The 20,422-nt window shown below is 38.3% G+C and overlaps 1 protein-coding gene across 2 annotated transcripts in view; it reads left to right on the top strand.

Annotated features, from left to right (window-relative positions):
- Positions 1–20,422, top strand: part of SPATA5 (spermatogenesis associated 5) — a 381,760-nt gene that overhangs the window by 294,611 nt on the left and 66,727 nt on the right. For both annotated transcript variants that reach the window (XM_030815733.1, XM_030815732.1), the window contains exon 15: positions 20,001–20,165. In XM_030815733.1, coding sequence (XP_030671593.1) covers positions 20,001–20,165 — 165 coding nt within the window. The remainder of the gene's footprint in view (positions 1–20,000; positions 20,166–20,422) is intronic.

The following is a 20,422-nucleotide window of genomic DNA, read 5'->3' as shown; positions in this document are numbered from 1 at the left end:
TGGATGTGAAGGGGATGTAGCTACATATACATTCCAACCCATGAGCCACTGTGTCATCACTGTAGTTTATGATAAGCTTTCTGTAAACCCTTCATTTTCTAGGTTTGGCTTCAAAAGTCATTGATGCAATTCTTAATTACATAGTTATGTCTTGTTTTTTAACACTTGAAATAGTGTTAAAATGATGGCATCTGCATTATCTCTTTGCTATGTGATATTTGCTTATTATGTTTTAATTATTTAAATTTTTATGAGACCACCATGTAAGTTATAACCTGAATCTTTTCAAAGATATATTGTCTTAACATTCTGCCACAGAATTAAAATGACAAAAATAGTGCATCTCATAGCAAAGACATAGAGTTCCACTTTACAGATGAGAAAGCTAAGGCTTAAGAGCACTTAGAGTGATTTGATTCATTTATAGGGTAAGGGACTGTCCACGTTCACCTATGAGGCTTTTTTAAACTAACTTCTACAAGCCATATCTCTCAAAGTCTAGTCTACGAACTTTCTCTGTCAGAGTCAGCTAGCAAGCTTATTAAACATCCAGGGTCTGACCTCTCCCTCCAAATGGGATGTAAATGGGGAACAAGATTCTCCTAGATGAGCAGATAAGCCAGATGATTCCTGTGCACATTGAGGTTTGAGAAACCCTGAAAATTGGTTTAACTTTAACTGCACGTTAGAATCAAAGAAAATAATTTGCCTGGATCTAGACTGATTGATTGTCACTGGAGCAAGGAGCTGGAGGTAACCTAGGTTCTTAAAGTTCACCAAGTGATTGTGATGCACAATGAAGGTTAAAGTATTTAACCTACTACTCTAAAGTATTTAGAAAGTTTTTCTGTAAAAGGCCAGATGGTAAATATTTTAGACTTTATAGGCCACATCTGTTATTCCTTGTAGCTACTCAACTTTGCTGACTTAGAATGGAAATAGCCATAGATAATATGCAAATGGCTGAACAAGGCCATGTTCTAACACTTCATTTATAAAAACAGCTGGTGGGACAGATCGTAGTTTGCCAAACCCTACAGAGCGGGGGTGGAGCCCCTGCCATGTGCCTCAAAGGTGCTGTTAGACTGTGTTCTAAACCTGAGATGATTCTAGTTGTTTGAAGTAAAGGTGGAAAACTACCATATTAAAATTCAATTGTGGGCCGGGCATAATGGCTGTAATCCCAGCACTTTGGGAGGAGATCAAAGTGACGCCACTTGAGGCCAGGAGTTCAAGACCAGCCTGGCCAACATGGTGAAACTGTGTCTCTACTAAAAGTACAAGAATTAGCCAGATATGGTGGCGCATGCCTGTAATCACAACTACTTGGGAGGTTGAGGCATGAGAATCGCTTGAACCTAGGAGGTGGAGGTTGCAGTGAGCTAAGATCATGCCACTGCACTCCAGCCTGGGCGACAGAGTGAAACCTTGTCTCAAAAAAAAAAAAAAAAAGGAGTTCTGTTCCAAGATGGCCAAATAAGAACAGCTCTGGTCTGCAGCTCCCAGCATGATCGACGCAGAAGACGGGTGATTTCTGTGTTTCCAACTGAGGTGCCTAGTTCATCTCATTGGGACTGGTTGGACAGTGGGTGCAGCCCACAGAGAGTGAACCGAAGTAGGGTGGGGCATTGCTTCACCCAGGAAGTGGAAGGGGTTGTGGGATTTCCCTCTCCTAGCCAAGGGAACCCATGAGAGACGGTACCTGGAATATCGGTACACTCCTGCCCAAATACTGCGCTTTTCCCATGGTCTTAGCAACTAGCACACAAGGAGATTCTCTCCCGTGCCTGGCTCGGCAGATCCAACACCCACAGAGCCTTGCTTGCTGCTAGCGCAGCAGTCTCAGATTGACCTGCGAGGCTGCAGCCTGGCAGGGGGAGGGGCATCCGCCATTGCTGAAGCTTAAGTAGGTAAACAAAGCAGCCAGGAAGCTCGAACTGGGTGGATCCCACCGCAGCTCAGCAAGGCCTACTGCCTCCATGAACTGTACCTCTGTAGGCAGGGCATAGCTGAACAAAAGGCAGCAGTAACTTCTGCAGACTTAAACGTCCCTGTGTGACAGCTCTGAAGACAGCAGTGGTTCTCCCAGCACGGCATTTGAGCTCTGAGAACGGACAGACTGCCTCCTCAAGTGGGTCCCTGACCCCCATGTAGCCGAACTGGGTCCAACAGACACCTCATACAGGCAGGTTTCCCTCTGCAACGAAGCTTTCAGAGGAAGGATCAGGCAGTGATATTTGCTGCTCTGCAGCCTCCGCTGGTGATACTCAGGCAAACTGGGTCTGGAGTGGACCTCCAGCAAACTCCAACAGACCTGCTGCTTAGGGACCTGACTGTTAGAAAAACTAACAAACCAAAAGTAATAGCATCAACATCAACAAAAAGGACGTCCACACAAAAACCCCATCTGTAGGTCACCAACATCAAAGACCAAAAGTAGATAAAACCACAAAGATGGGGAGAAACCAGAGCAGAAAAGCTGAAAATTCTAAAAACCAGAGCACTTCTTCTCCTCCAAAGGATTGCAGCTGCTTGCCAGCAACAAACAAAGCTGGATGGAGAATGACTTTGACTAGTTGACAGAAGTAGGATTCAGAAAGTCAATAATAACAAACTTCTCCAAGCTAAAGAAGCATGTTCTAACCCATCGCGAGAAAGCTAAAAACCTTGAAAAAAGGTGAGACAAATGGCTAACTAGAATAAACAGTGTAGAGAAGAACTTACATGACCTGATGGAGCTGAAAACTGTGGTACGAGAACTTCGTGACACATGCACAAACTTCAGTAGCCAATTCAATCAAGTGGAAGAAAGGATATCAGTGACTGAAGATCAAATGAATGAAATGAAGCAAGAAGAGAAGTTTAGAGCAAAAAGAGTAAAAAGAACAAAGCCTCCAAGAAATATGGGACTATGTGAAAAGACCAAATCTACATTTGATTGGTGTACCTGAAAGTAATGGGGAGAATGGAACCAAGTTAGAAAACACTCTTCAGGATATTATCCAGGAGAACTTCCCCAACCTAGCAAGGCAGGCCAACATTCAAATTCAGGAAATACAGAGAACACCACAAAGATACTCCTCAAGAAGAGCAACCCCAAGACACATAATTCTCAGATTCACCAAGGCTGAAATGAAGGAAAAAATGTTAAGGGTAGCCTGAGAGAAGGGCCAGGTTACCCACTAATGGAAGCCCATCAGACCAAGAGTGGATCTCTCGGGCAGAAATCATACAAGCCAGAAGAGAGTGGGGGCCAAGATTCAACATTCTTAAAAGAATTTTCAACCCAGAATTTCATATCCAGCCAAACTAAGCTTCACAAGTGAAGGAGAAATAAAATCCTTTACAGACAAGCAAATGCTGAGAGATTTTGTCACCACCAGGCCTGCCTTACAAGAGCTCCTGAAGGAAGCACTAAACATGGAAAGGAACAACCAGTACCAGCCACTGCAAAAACATGCCAAATTGTAAAGACCATCCAGGCTAGGAAGAAACTGCATCAACTAATAGGCAAAATAACCAGCTAACATCATAATGACAAGATTAAATTCACACATAACAATACTAACCTTAAATGTAAATGGGCTAAATGATCCAATTAAAAGACACAGACTGGCAAATTGGGTAGAGTCAAGACCCATCAGTGTGCTGTATTCAGGAGACCCATCTCATGTACAGAGACACATACGGCTCAAAATAAAGGAATGGAGGAAGATCTCCCAAGCAAATGGAAAGCAAGAAAAATCATAGGTTGCAATCCTAGTCTCTGATAAAACAGACTTTAAACCAACAAAGATCAAAAGAGACAAAGAAGGCCATTACATAATAGTAAAGGGATCAATTCAACAAGAAGAGCTAACTATCCTAAATATATATGCACCCTATACAGGAACACCCAGATTCATAAAGCAAGACCTTAGAGACCTACAAAGAGACTTAGACTCCCACACAATAATAATGGGAGACTTTAACACACCACTGTCAATATTAGATCAACGAGACAGAAGGTTAACAAGGATATCCAGGACTTGAACTCAGCTCTGCACCCAGCAGACCTCTACAGACATCTACAGAACTCTCCACCCCAAATCAACAGAATATACATTCTTCTCGGCACCACATCGCACGTATTCTAAAATTGACCACATAATTGGAAGTAAAGCACTCTTCAGCAAATGTAAAAACAGGAATCACAACAAACTGTCTCTCTGACCACAGTGCAATCAAATTAGAACTCAGGATTAAGAAACTCACTCAAAACCACACAACTAGATGGAAACTGAACAGAACAGCCTACCCCTGAATGACTACTGAGTAAATAACAAAATAAGGATGTTGTTTGAAACCAATGAGAACAAAGACACAACGTACCAGAATCTCTGGGACACATTTAAAGCAGTATGTAGAGGGAAATTTATAGCAAGAGAAAGCAGGAAAGATCTAAAATTGACACCCTAACATCACAATTAAAAGAACTAGAGAAGCAAGAGGAAACAAATTCAAAAGCTAGCAGAAGGCAAGAAATAACTAAGATCAGAGCAGAAATGAAGGAGATAGAGACACCAAAAAAAACCCTTCAAAACATCAATGAATCCAGGAGCTGGTTTTCTGAAAAGATCAACAAAATTGATAGACTGCTAGCAAGACTAATAAAGAAGAAAAGGAAGAAGAATGAAATAGATGCAATAAAAAATGATAAAGGGGATATCAATCACCACCAATCCCACAGAAATACAAACTACCATCAGAGAATACTATAAACACCTCTATGCAAATAAACTAGAAAATCTAGAAGAAATGGATAAATTCCTGGGCATATACACCCTCCCAAGACTAAACCAGGAAGAAGTTGAGTCTCTGAATAGACCAATAACAGGCTCTGAAATTGAGGCAATAATTAATAGCCTACCAACCAAAAAAGTCCAGGACCAGACAGATTCACAGCCAGATTCTACCACAGGTACAAAGCAGAGCTGTTACCATTCCTTCTGAAACTATTCCAATCAATAGAACAAGAAGGAATCCTCCCTAACTCATTTTATGAGGACAGCATCATCCTAATACCAAAGCCTGGCAGAGACACAACAAAAAAAGAGAATTTTAGACCAATATCCCTAATGAACATCGATGCGAAAATCCTCAATAAAATGCTGGCAAACTGAATCCAGCAGCACATCCAAAAGCTTATCCACTACGATCAAGTCAGCTTCATCCCTGGGATGCAAGGCTGTTTCAACATATGCAAATCAATAAACGTAATCCATCACATAAACAGAACCAAAGACTAAAACCACATGATTATCTCAATAGATGCAGAAAAGGCCTTTGACAAAATTCAACAGCTGTTTATGCTAAAAACTTTCAATAAACTAGGTATTGATGGAACATATCTCAAAATAATAAGAGCTATTTATGACAAACCCACAGCCAATATCATACTGAATGGGCAAAAACTGGAAGCATTCCCTTTGAAAACCGGCAAAAGACAAGGATGCCCTCTCTCACCACTCCTACTCAATATAGTGTTAGAAGTTCTAGCCTGGTCAGTCAGGCAAGAGAAAGAAACAAAGGTTATTCAATTAAGAAAAGAGTAAGTCAAATTGTCCCTGTCTGCAGATGACATGATTGTATATCTAGAAAACCCCATCGTCTCAGCCCAAAATCTCCTTATGCTGATAAGCAACTTCAGCAAAGTCTCAGGATACAAAATCAGTGTGCAAAAATCACAAGCATTCCTATACACCAGTAACAGACAAACAGCCAAATCATGAGTGAACTCTCATTCACAATTGCTACAAAGAGAATAAAATACCTAGGAATCCAACTTACAAGGGATGTGAAGGACCTCTTCAAGGATAACTACAAACCGCTGCTCAACAAAATAAAACAGGACACAAACAAATGGAAGATGGGAAGAATCAGTATTGTGAAAATATCCATACTACCCAAGGTAATGTATAGATTCAATGCTATCTCCATCAAGCTACCAATGACTTTCTTCACAGAATTGGAAAAAACTAAAGTTCATATGGAACCAAAAAGGAGTCTGCATAGCCAAGACAATTCTAAGCAAAAACAACAAAGCTGGAGGCATCCTACTACCTGACTTCATACTACCAGGCTGCAGTAACCAAAACAGTATGGTACTGGTACCAAAACAGATATGTAGAGAACAGAGGCCTCAGAAATAACACCACACATCTACAACCATCTGATCTTTGACAAACCTGACAAAAACAAGAAGTGGGGAAAGGATTCCCTATTTAATAAATGGTGCTGGGAAAACTGGCTAGCCATATGCAGAAAGCTGAAACTGGATCCCTTCCTTACACCTTATACAAAAATTAATTCAAGATGTATTAAAGACTTAAATGTAAGACCTAAAACCATAAAAACCCTAGAAGAAAACCTAGGCAGTACCATTCAGGACATAGGCCTGGTCAAGGACTTCATGACTAAAACACCAAAAGAAATGGCAACAAAAGCCAAACTTGACAAATGGGATCTAACTAATCGAAAGAGCTTCTGCATAGTGAAAGAAACTACCATCAGAGTGAACAGGCAACCTACAAAATGGGAGAAAATTTTTGCAATCTACCCATCTGACAAAGGGCTAATATCCAGAATCTACAAAGAACTTAAACGAATTTACAAGAAAAAAAAAAAAACCCATCAAAAAGTGGGCAAAAGGTATGAATAGACACTTCTGAAAAGAAGACATTTATGCAGCCAACAGACACATGAAAAAATGCTCATCATCAGTGGCCATCAGAGAAATGCAAATCAAAACCACAGTGAGATACTAACTCACACCAGTTAGAATGGCGATCATTAAAATGTCGGGAAACAACAGATGCTGGAGAGGATGTGGAGAAGTAGGAATGCTTTTACACTGTTGGTGGGAGTGTAAATTAGTTCAACCATTGTGGAAGACAGTGTGGTGATTCCTCAAGGATCTAGAACTAGAAATAACAGTTGACCCAGCCATCCCATTACTGGGTATATACCCAAAGGATTATAAGTCATGCTGCTATAAAGACACATGCACATGTATGTTTATTGCGGCACTATTCACAATAGCGGAGACTTGGAACCAACCCAAATATCCATCAATGATAGACTACATTAAGAAAATGTGGCACATATACACCACGGAATACTATGCAGCCATAAAAAAGGATGAGTTCTTGTCCTTTGTTGGGGCATGGATGAAGCTGGGAACCATCATTCTCAGCAAACTATCAGAAGGACAGAAAACCAAACACCGCATGTTCTTACTCGTAGGTGGGAATTGGACAATGAGGACACTTGGATGCAGGGCAGGGAACATCACACACTGGGGCCTGTCAGGTGGTGGGGGGCTGGGGGAGGGATAGCATTAGGAGACATACCTAATGTAAATGATGAGTTAATGGGGGAAGCAAACCAACATGGCTCATGTATACCTATGTAATAAACCTGCACATTGTGCACATGTACCCTATAATTAAAAAGAAAAATTCAGTTACAACCAGGTGTGGTGGTTCACACCTGTAATCTGAGCAGGAGAATCACTTGAGTCCTGGAGTTTAGACCAGCCTGGGCAACATAGGGAGACCCCTCTGTCCAAAAAAATAAAATTAAAATAGTAGCCAGATGTGGTAGCGCACATCTGTGTTCCCATCTACTCGGGAGGCTGAGGTGGGACGATCGCTTGGACCCTGGAGGTCAAGGCTGTAGTGAGCCATGATCGCACTACTGCAGTCCAGCCTGGGCAACAGAGCAAGACCCTGTCTCAAATAAATAAACAAAACTCATAAGTAATAGAGCCAGAATTTTGAACTATGAAATAGGTAAGATTTTTTTAAAAAAGACATTATTTTGTAATGTCTTATATTATCAGACAAGGTATCAGAGACAAGGAAAAAGAAAGGTGCACTGAACACCCAAAGCAGGACTGACGGAACTCAGAAATGGGCTGGGACCAGCCTGAGAGAAAGAAAACGAAAGGCGAAGAAAAGGATAAAACAGCCCTGCTGCACTCTGGTGGTATTGATAAGAAATAGCTTCTGTATCTTGGTATTTTGTACCTTAAAAAAAATTGAGGGGTGGCAGGAATAGAAAACAGAAACAACGTCTCTTTGGGGTGAGAGACAGAAACACCCTGTTCCTCTCAGAGGATGTGGAAACAGTGATGACCTCCGCAAGTGCAGGCAGGCAGTATCCACAGCTCTGCATCACCACTCGGCGTCACCACTGTGCAACCCATCAGTCCTGTGGTGCCCGTTCAAGTCACATTGTGTAAATCTGTCCTACCGCATCTGTATGCTCACCATCTAATAACTTTAGCACAGAATATTGTTTAAGAATGATGAGAGGGAAAAGAAGACTTTGAGTCAACAAGAAAACCTTTGTTTGTTTACATTTACCTTATCATCCATTCTTTGTAGTATATATCAGAAGACTTTCATTTTAGGTTTTTAAAAATCATTTATATGTAATGAGTTAAAAACCTTAGTTATCCAGAAACACATATTCTGAGCAACATGTTTTTGGTACCACCTGCTATCTTATATATTTCTCGTCTGCATGCTTCTGTATACCTAGTAGGTGTCTGTAGGCAGATCACCTTACATTGTGATTTCTTTTAAATTGGGAAAAAATATATGTCCTTTGAATATCTTATGGTTCAGCAGGGGCATTAGAAAATATAAACAACTGTTGTGTGATATGTGCAAAAGAAATATGAACAATGTTTAGGAGTAATATAGAGAAGAAAATGAGACAGTTTCTTTGTAGAGAAATGATTTGAAGGAATAACTAGGATTTTCCTGGAGTACATGGCCTGGGAGTAGACAGGACTGTTCAGATAAAGAGATCACTATTTATAAATTACAGAGGTGTGAAGAATATGCTTATAGCAATTTTAGGGGAAGTACAAGGAGTTCGGTATTGGTAGAAAGTAAAGGGCCTGGAGGGGTCAAATAACAGGAGATGATGCTGGGAAAAGAGCAGAGGACAGGCCATTTCTCCCCACTGCCACTACCCCCTTACCCCCATTAAGAACCTATGGGTTTATATATTTTTAAATATCTTAAAATATGTAAATATCTAAGTAAGCTCTTCACTCCTATTCTACCTTATGGAGACCCTTTTTAAAGAGTGAATTTTATAGAGACATAGGAAATGTTAGCTTGCATTGTTTTCACTTTGCCCCTATAGTTTTTTAAAAAGCAGACTCACTTTTTACAAGAGGAAGAATTTGGATTAGTGCTGGATACATACTGTTTTGACTTGTAAAATGACTCTTTAATAGAAATGGACAAAGAGAATATGCTAATAAAATAACTTAAGTATGTGTATGTGTGTGCATGCTAAATTTTTTTTCTTCTGTTCTCTTCATTTTGTGCTCATCAATTGCTGCTATTTACTGTGATGCATTTTTCCTGAACACCTGCTGTCAAATGCATCAAGTCTTTTCTTGCACAGTGCTACAGGTTTTTACAGAACTGAGCAAGCCCAACATTAGACAGATAGCCTAAAGACTGATTGATTTATTTGTTTTAATACAAATATACGCTCACATGTTGACATACAGAAATCTGTTTCAAATGAATTATTTTTTAAAGAACAAAGAACTTTATAACCCTAGTACCTAATCCTATGCCTGACACATAATAGATACTCAGCAAATGTCTGTGGGATTGAACTGCTCTGTGAAGCCTAGCTAAACACTAAAGACTCCCACAACTTTTTCAGCTTTATGGGCAAGTGATTATCTTAAATAGTTATAATACAAATTGAATTATTGTTTAAAAAGCATCTCCACCAGTTGAAAAGTCAAGTCATGACACATTGTTAAGATCCAGGTTTTAATTTAATAGATATTGTTCTCTTTGCAGAATAATTACAAATCTATTTAAAATAAATTCTTTTTTATCTTTATCTCCCTTTGCACAATGGAGTGGCATTGTCAAAAGGGGAAAGTGTCTAATAATAAATTGAAAACATTGTGCAGTTATACTTCAAAGATATCTCTTAAATTGTCCTATTCAGGTTCACTGCCTCTGCTATTATTCATGTTCTAATTTAGGGCCTCGAAATTGTATTAGTTGCCTAACTGGAAGTTGCACTTCGTTCCTGTGCTTCTTCCACGCTGCTGCCAGAATCATTTACTTTCTTCAACAGAAAATCAAGCCTGCTCTTTTCCTCATTAAAAACCTTCTGCAATTTGCTACGGACTGTGAGATGAGAACCAAAGTCCTTGGCATTACATACCATATGTAATGTAATTATACCTGTGGATTTTTTTTCTTAATCTACCTTCATGTCCCCATATTTCTAAGCATCCTTTACCAGTGCTTCCCAAAATTTTTCATGACATGTCACACATGGAATAATAACCAGATGATACCACTATCTGACTGCCTGAAGTCTCTGGCTTCTCTGAGCTTTCTGGCCCTTCTGAGATCTGAAGAAAACAATATCTTAAGCATACCCTCTAATCCATTCCCAGTACAACCACTGGGAAAGTCTGCCCTACATGTGACCACAGTAAACCTTTTCACCTCCCAGGAATGGTTTGTGCACTGCTTTTCTTCTTTGCTTATAATATTCATTCTGCCTTTTCGCAGATTCTCAATCTGGTAAATTTCCCCTCCTTGCCATTTAAAGCCCAGCTCATTTGGATTAGGGAAATGTTTCTGGAATTTTTTTAAGAATATGTGAAGCTCTTTGTTTCCAATTAAAGTCTTATCTTAAATCAATTAATTTTGACTCTTAGAAATTCTCTTTCCATTTTCTGACCCATTTGTAATAACTTAATTTTAAGGTTACACCTACTGTACCGATAATGATTTTGTTTTTAAAAATACAAATAAAAATCTCCCTTCCTTGGCTTTTTGGAAACAGTTTCTTTCCCCCGTAAATTATATTGCCCATGGTTTCATAAATACACATCTCAAATGGGTTACTTATGTAAAGGGTGTGTGTGCTTACTTGCATGCGTGTGTGTGTGTGTGTGTCTATCACTACTATTACTAACATATATATCATTACTACCCACTTAGCTATTCTCTAAAGTTAAAAGATCTCAAAATACTTCTTGTGAAAAGGTTTACTAAGCTCAAAATTCTAAGAGAAAAATTATGAAAATTGGTTTCCTTTGTTTAACAGAGCCTATTGCTTATTTTAAGTGTAATTGATCTTTTGTTTGTTTTGAGACAGGGTCTCACCCTGTCACTCAGGCTGGAGTGCAGTGGTGGATGGCTCCCTGGGCCTCAACCTCCTGGGCTCAAGTGATCCTCCCACCTCAGCTGGGACTACAGGTGTGTGTACCACCACACCCGGCTAATTTTTATGTTTTTTTTGTTGTTGTTGTTGTTTTGTAGAGATGGGGTTGCGCCATGTTGCCTAGGCTGGTCTCAAATGCCTGAGCTCAAGCGATCTGCCCGCCTTGGCCTCCCAAAGTGCTGGGATTACAGTTGTGTGTGTGCCACTGTGCCTAGCCTGACTGATTTTGATCTCTAACACATTCCTCTCATAACTATTTCTGCTTTTCCAAAAAAGTTTTATGTATGGGTTAGGTAAATGTTTCTGGTTTTATCTCATTGAATGATTGGCTTTTAGTATCAGCATGAATCAAGTATAATTTGACTCACCTCATCCTTAAATTCTTACTTAATTTGGTAATTATTGTGTATTTTATCATTTTCTACTAGTGTCTTAGCCTGTTGATCAAAGCTTGCTGCAGTTAGTTGTTTGCGTGTTGATCTTTCTCTACTTTTTAATGTTCTTAAAGGTAAGGACCAAGTCATATGCTTCTGTGTTTTCCTCACAGTGCTTCGCACAAAAAAAATTTGTCTAGTAGGTGTCTTTTTAGTTACTTTTAAAATATCTTGTGGGTAGTTAAGACTTTTTTATTCAAATTTGATATAAAATCTGTTTTTGTTCTCTGATGCCTGTTCAGCAGATACTTACCCAGACTGAAGTAGTTTACATTCTTTTTCAATGTCCCAAAAGCTTAATTAGCAAATAATATAATACAGAGTGCTCCCTGCATAGGCTCTCATGGATTTTACACACTACTGCTTATTTCATTAGTCTCTAAAGTCATTCTTCTCCCAGTGTAATTACACTTTTAAAAATTACTAAATTGCATAAGAGATATTATGAAATTGTCTTCCTGGAACATTGAGAATTTCAAGCTTTAAAAGACAGCAGCTAAAGTGAAAGACACAGCAACATTTTCAAAAGTTAGCTTTGTACATCTCTTGGCTGAGTAATGTGAACCCACACATGGAAAGATTTAATATATACAGGAATGTTCTGGGCCTCTGTAAGAGCTGATCCCTCTATCAGGTTTCTGTTGCAGACAACAAGCATGTTTCTTCTAGCTATTAGGAAAGGGTTATGAATCGAGCATTTCAGAGGCTATGGTAAGAAGCAGGGAGAGAAGGGGGCAAGTAGAGAATTGCTAAATATCAATTCTTTTTAAATATTGAGATTTAGAAATAAAAATCAAGAATCTGTATTTTGACTTGACTTTTCAATCTATTATTCTAACCTCCTAGCTCATTGTTCCATTTATTCAAAGAACATTAACATCTGCCATATATTAAGAATTCAGAGATTACTAACATTGCCTATATTCAAGGATCTATAATCAAGTACTGAGGATAATTATACAAGAACAGTAATCACTATAATAGCATTTAATACTTACTGAAGCATACATGCCATATGCCAAACACTGAGCTAAGCACATTATATCAATATAGATATAAAAACACCTGCTGATTTGTCCAAACACACAGCTAATAAGTTATTGAGCTAGAATTTTCCTCCAGCTAAGCTGATTCTTTTGCCCTCACTTTTAACCTTGTATGTCAAATTACAAGTTTAAAATTCATTTATGTACTTGGAAGAGTCATAGAAGTTTCAATAAAAGAGAAGACTTTTAAGCTGAGACTTGAACAAGAAGTGGAGCTTCCCTGATAGACAAAGAGATAAAATGTCACTCTGAGCAGAGGGAGAAATATGTGTGAAAACAGGGAGGCAGAAAGCAGCGTGGTGAGTTTTACTAACTGGGTGTTCAGGTGCTCCTAAGCAAGTCCAAGTTCAAGTATAGCATTTCAAGTTCTATGATTTTAGTGTAACTCTTATCTTATCTACAGCTCCTTTTCTTTTCTCACAGGGTGAGAAATGCTGTACTTGAACTTGGACTTTTTTCTTTGATGTACAATTAAATGATTAGAAAATAGGAAGTTAAGGTATTTGCAGTTAGAATGATCACGTTAGCTATGATGTAGATAAAGCAAGGAAAAAGAAGGAAAGAATAAGACTGCAGGCAGAAAAACAACTAGCACAGCAGTTATGATATTCTAGACAAATGATTATGTTGGCTTGATTTCACTGAGTAAACATTTATTGGGTGCCTTGTATGTGCCATAGCTGAGCTTACAGTGTGGAATAAAATGAATATGATTCCTGCCATTACGTACAGTCTACAATCTGTTGGGAAAGACAGACAGTAAACAAACACACAAAATACACAATAAAGAAGAATGAGTAGAAGTGACAGTTTTAAGAGAGATTTAAGTAGTGTTAGCCAGGTCTATGCATTAGTTGGATTTAGAGGAAGAAAGAGATACCTAGAATAAATCCAGGGTTTCTTTGAGATAATTCAGAGCTGTTACCAAAGATCCACCTCCCTCCCTGGTTTCTGGAACTATTCTCTCCATGAATCATGATTCATTGATATGTTTTTATTAAAGCATAAAGGCTCAGTGCTGCTTTCCTTTCCTAGAGGAAGATACTCCCTATATACACATACACACCCTTGTTGATTATTTTAAATGAATGGGAGCCAATGGGACCTGATTTTTCAAGATTTCTGTTTTAATACTTTTGTCTGAACAAGTATTTCTATGTTAATGAAATTAGATTTGAGCATTTGATAGAACATGAAACTATAAGTGTTGAATTTCAGAATTTATAAAAAAGAAAAGGCAGCCTTATAATTGTGGTATAAGGTTTGATAGTTAAGGCTCCTTCATGTGAAATACCAGATGTTTTGAGTCCTTGATATGAAGGTCAGAAGAAAAGAAGGATATTGGTTTCATAATAAACTAACATGTTTACAGTAATGACTATGCAGTGTAAGCTGTGGATATTTTGTTGTATAAGAATGGCAGGGGATCCTAGAACTGGGGGCTGGAAGGCCCATTTAAAAGGTCATCCAATATGATAACTTTTAGTCTGGAGCACACAAGCAGATTTCAGGTGAACTCCCTGGAATTATTTGCAAAATTGGGGGTATTTTTGCATATGTATAGTTTGAGGTGAATTTTTGTCAAACGCACATAAGGCACCTGTAATTAAAGAGCCACCTTCATTTTCACACATGAGGAAACTGAGGCTGTTACAGATGTAGAGACTTGCCCAAGGTCTTGAATAAGTTCTCAGAAAGGGAGTTTGTTCTATGATTTTTTTTTTTAATAAAGGTTTAATGGAGAGACCACAGTGTCCAACATGGCCTTGGAGCCATAGGGTTCAGAGTATTAGAAAGCCTTGGCTTCTTTTTTCATTGAGTTGTCATATGGTGATTTTAATAATAATAGAACATGCTATCATTCAGAATACATTCTTCCACCCTAATATCCCAAAACAGTATTTTTAAAGAAATTCTAGGAAGGGTGTTAACTCATTCAGAGTTCTACAGGAAGGAAGGCTCTTTCCTACTATTTTTTAAGCATAACTTTCACTGACAAGATCAGGCCAGAAAAAGCCTAGCTGGCTGTTGGCCCAGACAATGTTATAATCATTGAAGTATACTCAACCTGCACTGCCTGAGGATAGCTACAGCTAAAAAAAAAAAAAATAAGCACACACAGATGTATGCTGAGTGTTCCAATGACTTAGCTGACATGTATGCTCTATATCCTTTGCTGTGTTCTTTCAACTATTAGAAAGGAAATTTTAAAATAGCCTAGAATTTGTTATTCCAGTAGGGTGAAAAGGACAACTTCAACTTTAAAAAAATAACCAAGCTCTCCACGGCTGTATCCCCAGCAAGTAAATCAATCTGGCATATAGTAGTTGCTTAAAAATTTTTTTGATGAGAGAATTGTTGAACTTTGTTAGTTATATTTCAGAAAGAGAATTTTGTTTGTTCATCGATAATGATTATCATGTAGTGTCAAAATAGTAAAATCAAAAAGGACCGATTCAACATTTAGAAACCCCAGATTTCAGCAGTTTCTGTAAGTTATTGTATGACCTTGGGCCTCATTTTCTTTGTCTTAATAAGGATATAATAATATCTAATTCCCAAAATTTGGGGGAATATTAAATGAGCTACAGTGTGTGGAAGATGCTTCATAGATCCTTAAGTGCTATATAAATATTAATGTTATTTATCTTAGATAACATTTTCAATTTTTTAAATATGTATTTACTGAAATCATCTTTATTTCCTAAGTCCTGTATTTGTTTTGGGTAGAAAGAAGTGATTTCCGTGATTGAATTGGAGTTTTGAATTCTTTGATAAAATACATTTTAAGGTGTACAGAATTGTCTGCAAAGAATTAAAACACCCATTTTTAAGCAAGGGAAATATATTTATTTTATGGTTTTTCCTAATTGAATTTTTGCCAGCTAATTTGTACATAAGTTAAGAATTGATTGATATATATTTGATAGACAATCACCCTCTTCTAGGTATTATAACATATACAAAAAGTATACAACAGCATTTTCCAAAGTGGAAAAGAAATATTAGTTTTTGAGATGTTCCATGATTAGAGTTTGGGAATTTAAAATAGAATTTTTACATACTACCATAGGTTTCTCCTGGATATTTTTATTACCCGTTAATATAATTTCCAAAAATTCCTTTATATAGAAACCTATACAAACCTTTTATTTTGTTTCTACACAGTGTTCTCCAAATTTATTTAACAAGAAAACCCTTTTTTCCATTACATTTGTTAACATTCACTCAAGTATTTTATAAAGCACTGGTATGAGATATGATGATATGACCCCATGGATTTGAACAGTCTGTTTGGAACTCTAAGTATGAACATGGTGAAGTACATTAAAACAAAACAAACAAACAAAAACAAAACAAATTAACTATGAGATTGTGAAATGGTTGCAATATATGTCACCAAATTCGTGGCTAAATCATAGAAATTGATCTGTCACAGCTTGTTAAATAAGTATTCTTTCTCTTACATGACTTCTTATGTGATTTTTTCCAAACTGCTTAGTCAAAGAAGATAATCTTTCCAGATAGAGAAAATTTTTAAATATCTTTATTCCTCTTTAAATTTACTGATTTATAAATACTGGGAGTCTAACAATTGCAAGTTATTACTCTTTATTAATCCTTTTTATTTAGTTTCAGTTTACATACAATAATTGTATCAACTTATATGTACAAGTCAATTCATTTAGACATGTGTACACCTGTGAAACCACCTCTGCAATTAAGGTGCAGAACCTCCCCATCACCTTCAAAAGATTGCTTTTGCCCCTTTGCAGTCCATCTTTCCCTCTTCCTCAGGTTGCAGTCAACCACTAGTCTGCTTTTTGCTACTAGAGATTAGATTGGACTTTGTAAATATTTTATATAAATGCAGTATGTACTCTCTTATGTCTGTTCTATTTGACTCAGCATGATGAGACTCATGCACATTGTTTGTTGAGTGTTCAGCATTTCCTTTCTATTGTTAAGTAGTATTCCATTATATATGTTGACTATTCACTCATAAGTTGGTAGACATTTGGGTTGTTTACAATTTTAGCTATTGTGAATAAAGCTACTGTGGGCTGGGCACAGTGGCTCACACCTGTAATCTCAGCACTTTGGGAGGCCAAGGTGGGTGGATCACTTGGACATGGGCATTTGAGACCAGCCTGGGCAACATGGCAAGACCCCATCTTTACTGAAAATACAAAAGAAATAGCTGGGGCCGGGCGCGGTGGCTCCAGCCTGTAATCCCAGCACTTTGGGAGGCCATGGCAGGCGGATCACCTGAGGTCTGGAGTTCAAGACCAGCCTGGCCAATATGGCAAAGCCCCATCTCTACTAAAAATACAAAACATTTGCCAGGCATGGTGGTGGGCGCCTGTAGTCCCAGCTACTTGGGAGGCTGAGGCAGGAGAATCGCTTCAACCCAGGAGGCAGAGGTTGCAGTGAGCAGAGACTGCACCACTGCACTTCCAGCCTGGGCAACAAGAGTGAAACTCCACCTCAAAAAAAAAAAAAAAAATAGCTGGGCATGGTGGTGCATACCTGTGGTCCCAGCTACCTGGGAGGCTGAGAAGAGAGTATCGCTTGAGCGCAGGAGGTGGAGGTTGCAGTGAGCCAAGATCACATCACTGCACTCTAGCCTGGGTGACAGAGTGAGACTCTGTCTCAAAAAAATAAAATCTGTGAGCTTCAATATACAAGTCTTTGTGTAGATATGGGTTTTTTCTTCCTAGCTAACTACCTAGGAGTGAAATAACTGGGTTGTTATGATGTGGTATGTTTAACTTCTTAAGAAGCTGACAAATAGCTTTCCAAAGTGGTTGTTCTATTTTATATTCCCATTAACAGTGTATGTAAGTTCTAGTTGCTCCATGTCCTTGATCAGTCTTTGGTATTGTTAGTGTCTTTAATTTTTATCATTCTTATAATGTAATGGTATCTCGTTGTGGTTTAAATTTGCATTGATCTGATAACTAATGATGTTAAGTATCTTTTCACATACGTACCTCACAAAGGAAGCTGTATGGTTAGCAAGTATGTTCAAATTTTTAGTCCAGTTACTTTGGGTTATTTTCTTATTATTGAATCATGAGGATTCTTTATATATTTTGGATACACGCCCTTTGCAAATAATGCATATTGTGAATATTTTATCCCAGTCTGTGACCTGTCTTTTCGTTTTCTTAAAGGTACCTTTCGAAGAGAAATTTTGTTTTGATTTTTGTAAAGACCAGTTTATCCATGTTTTTCTTTTATACTTCTAGAAGTTTTGTAGTTTTAGCTCATACATTTCAAGTTTATTTTTCAGTATGGTGTGAGGTAAGGGTCAATGTTCATTTTTTTAATATGGATTTCTAGTATTCACAGTACCATTTCTTAAGATAATTTCCTTGTTGAGTGCCTTAAAATCAATATGGACTTCCTTTTTCTATTTTATTTATCTGTATCTTTATCCTCTAGATACTATCACACTATCTTGTTTCTTTAGCGTTATAAGTTTTGAAGTCAAGTAGTGTAAGTTTTTCCACTTTGTTCTTTTTAGAAGTTGCTAAAAGTTGCCACATTCCCTCTGTAGATATACACAGAGAGATTTTAGACACATACCTCTTTTTAACCACTTTGAGATAATTCACATACCATAAAATTCACTATTTGAAATATTTAATTCATTGATTTTTAGTATATTCACAGATATGTATAACCATCACCATAGTCAATTGTACACATCTTATTCGTGCTTCCTCCTATTACCAAGAGCAATGTCTGGTATGTAATACATGCTCACCAAATTTTTCTGAATAAGTGAATTCATTAGTTGTAAAATAATGTAGGCATTAGCCTCTAGTAAAATATTAAGAAGGCTTATTTGACTGCATTCAGCTCTAGAAGTATTCTTTTATTAGAACTCTGCTATTTTGAGGGATCTCTGAAACAGCTAACAGCTTAACCCAGATATAGATACAGATATATATATATATATGTAGCTACAGATTTTTTTTTTTTTTTTTAATGGAGTCTCACTCTGTCACCCAGACTGGAGTGCAGTAGTGCTATCTTGGCTTACTGCGACCTCTGCCTCCTGGGCTCAAGTGATCCTCTCACCTTAGCCTCCTGAGTGGCTGGGACTACAGGCATGCACCACCATGCCCAGCTAATTTTTGTATTTTTTTGTAGAGTTGGCATTTTGTCATGTTGCCCAGGCTGGTCTCAAACTCCTGGACTCAAGCAATCTGCTCTCCTTGCCCTTCCAAAGTGCTGGGATTGGCTGGGCACCGTGGCTCATGCTGGTAATCCCAGCGCTCTGGGAGACCAAGGCAGGCAGATCGAATGCCTGAGGTCAGGAGTTCGAGACGAACCTGGCCAACATGGTGAAACCCCATCTCTACTAAAAATACAAAAATTAGCCAGGCGTGGTGGCATGTGCCTGTACTCCCAGCTACTAGGGAGGCTGAGGCAGGAGAATCTTGCAGTGAGCTGAGACTGTGCCACTGCACTCCAGCCTGGGTGGCAGAGTGAGACTCTGTCTCAAAAAGAAAAAAAAAACACAAAGTGCTGGGATTATAGGCGTGAGCCACCATGCCTGTCCTTAAACCATATTTTAGTAGTTATTTAAGGAAGTTACAAAAAAATTCCTTTTGATATAATGAGTGCAAGTTATTTGCACATTTTTGAAAAGAGAACAGTCATCTTTTATTCACCTGATAATTGCTGAGAAGGGCAAACCTCCCATAAGTACTGCTTTTCTTTTTTCTTTTTCTTTTTTTTTTTTTTTCTTTTTTTGGAGACAGAGTCTGGCTCTGTCCCCAAGGCTGGAGTGCAGTGGGGCAATCTTGGTTCACTGCAACCTCCACCGCGCAGGTTCAAGCAATTCTCTGCCTCAGCCTCCAGAGTAGCTGGGATTACAGGCACCCATCACCACGCCTGGCTGATTTTTTTTTTGTATTTTTAGTAGAGACAGGGTTTCATCATGTTGGCCAGGCTGGTCTTGAACTCGTGACCTCCTGATCCACCCACCTCAGCATCCCAAAGTGCTGGGATTACAGACGTGAGCCACCGCGCCCAGCCTTCTATTTTCAAAAGTACTCTTGACATTGTTTGTATCTGTGACATAGACTATGGAATCTCTGGTACTTGTTTGATTTACCAATTACGAATAATAGTGGATTGTTCATGAAATTCCAGACATCTTTCCCTAGGTATCTTTGAGGTGGAATGTTAGTTCTGAGCCCAGTTAATTCATGTTGCCTCATTTTCCTTATAGGCTTTGATGCGGCCTGGAAGAATTGATAGAATCATCTATGTGCCTTTACCGGATGCAGCAACAAGAAGGGAAATATTTAAGCTGCAGTTTCACTCCATGCCTGTCAGTAATGAAGTTGACCTGGATGAACTCATCCTTCAAACCGATGCATACTCAGGGGCAGAGGTAAGATAGTTCCCTTCAAAATACCTTAGTGGGAGGAAAGCGGTGACTTGGGGTCATTAAGCAAAATAAATTGCTTGCTGTGAGGTATTTTAAATGACCATATACTAAGAAATCTTGAAACAGGAAGTGCAGTATATGACATAGTCACTAAGTTAAATTGCACTTTACGTGGCTTCTATTATATCACAATTGTTTTTTACTTGCTCCTATTATTTCTCAAAATGTAGTCTTCAGAGGAATAGCATAATATAGTGAGA

This window comes from Nomascus leucogenys, chromosome 7b (genome assembly GCF_006542625.1).
Source record: "Nomascus leucogenys isolate Asia chromosome 7b, Asia_NLE_v1, whole genome shotgun sequence".
In the NCBI taxonomy this organism is placed as follows: Eukaryota; Metazoa; Chordata; class Mammalia; order Primates; family Hylobatidae; genus Nomascus; species Nomascus leucogenys.
The sequence above is the reverse complement of the archived record's forward strand: the minus strand, read 5'-3'. Positions and strand labels throughout refer to the sequence as shown.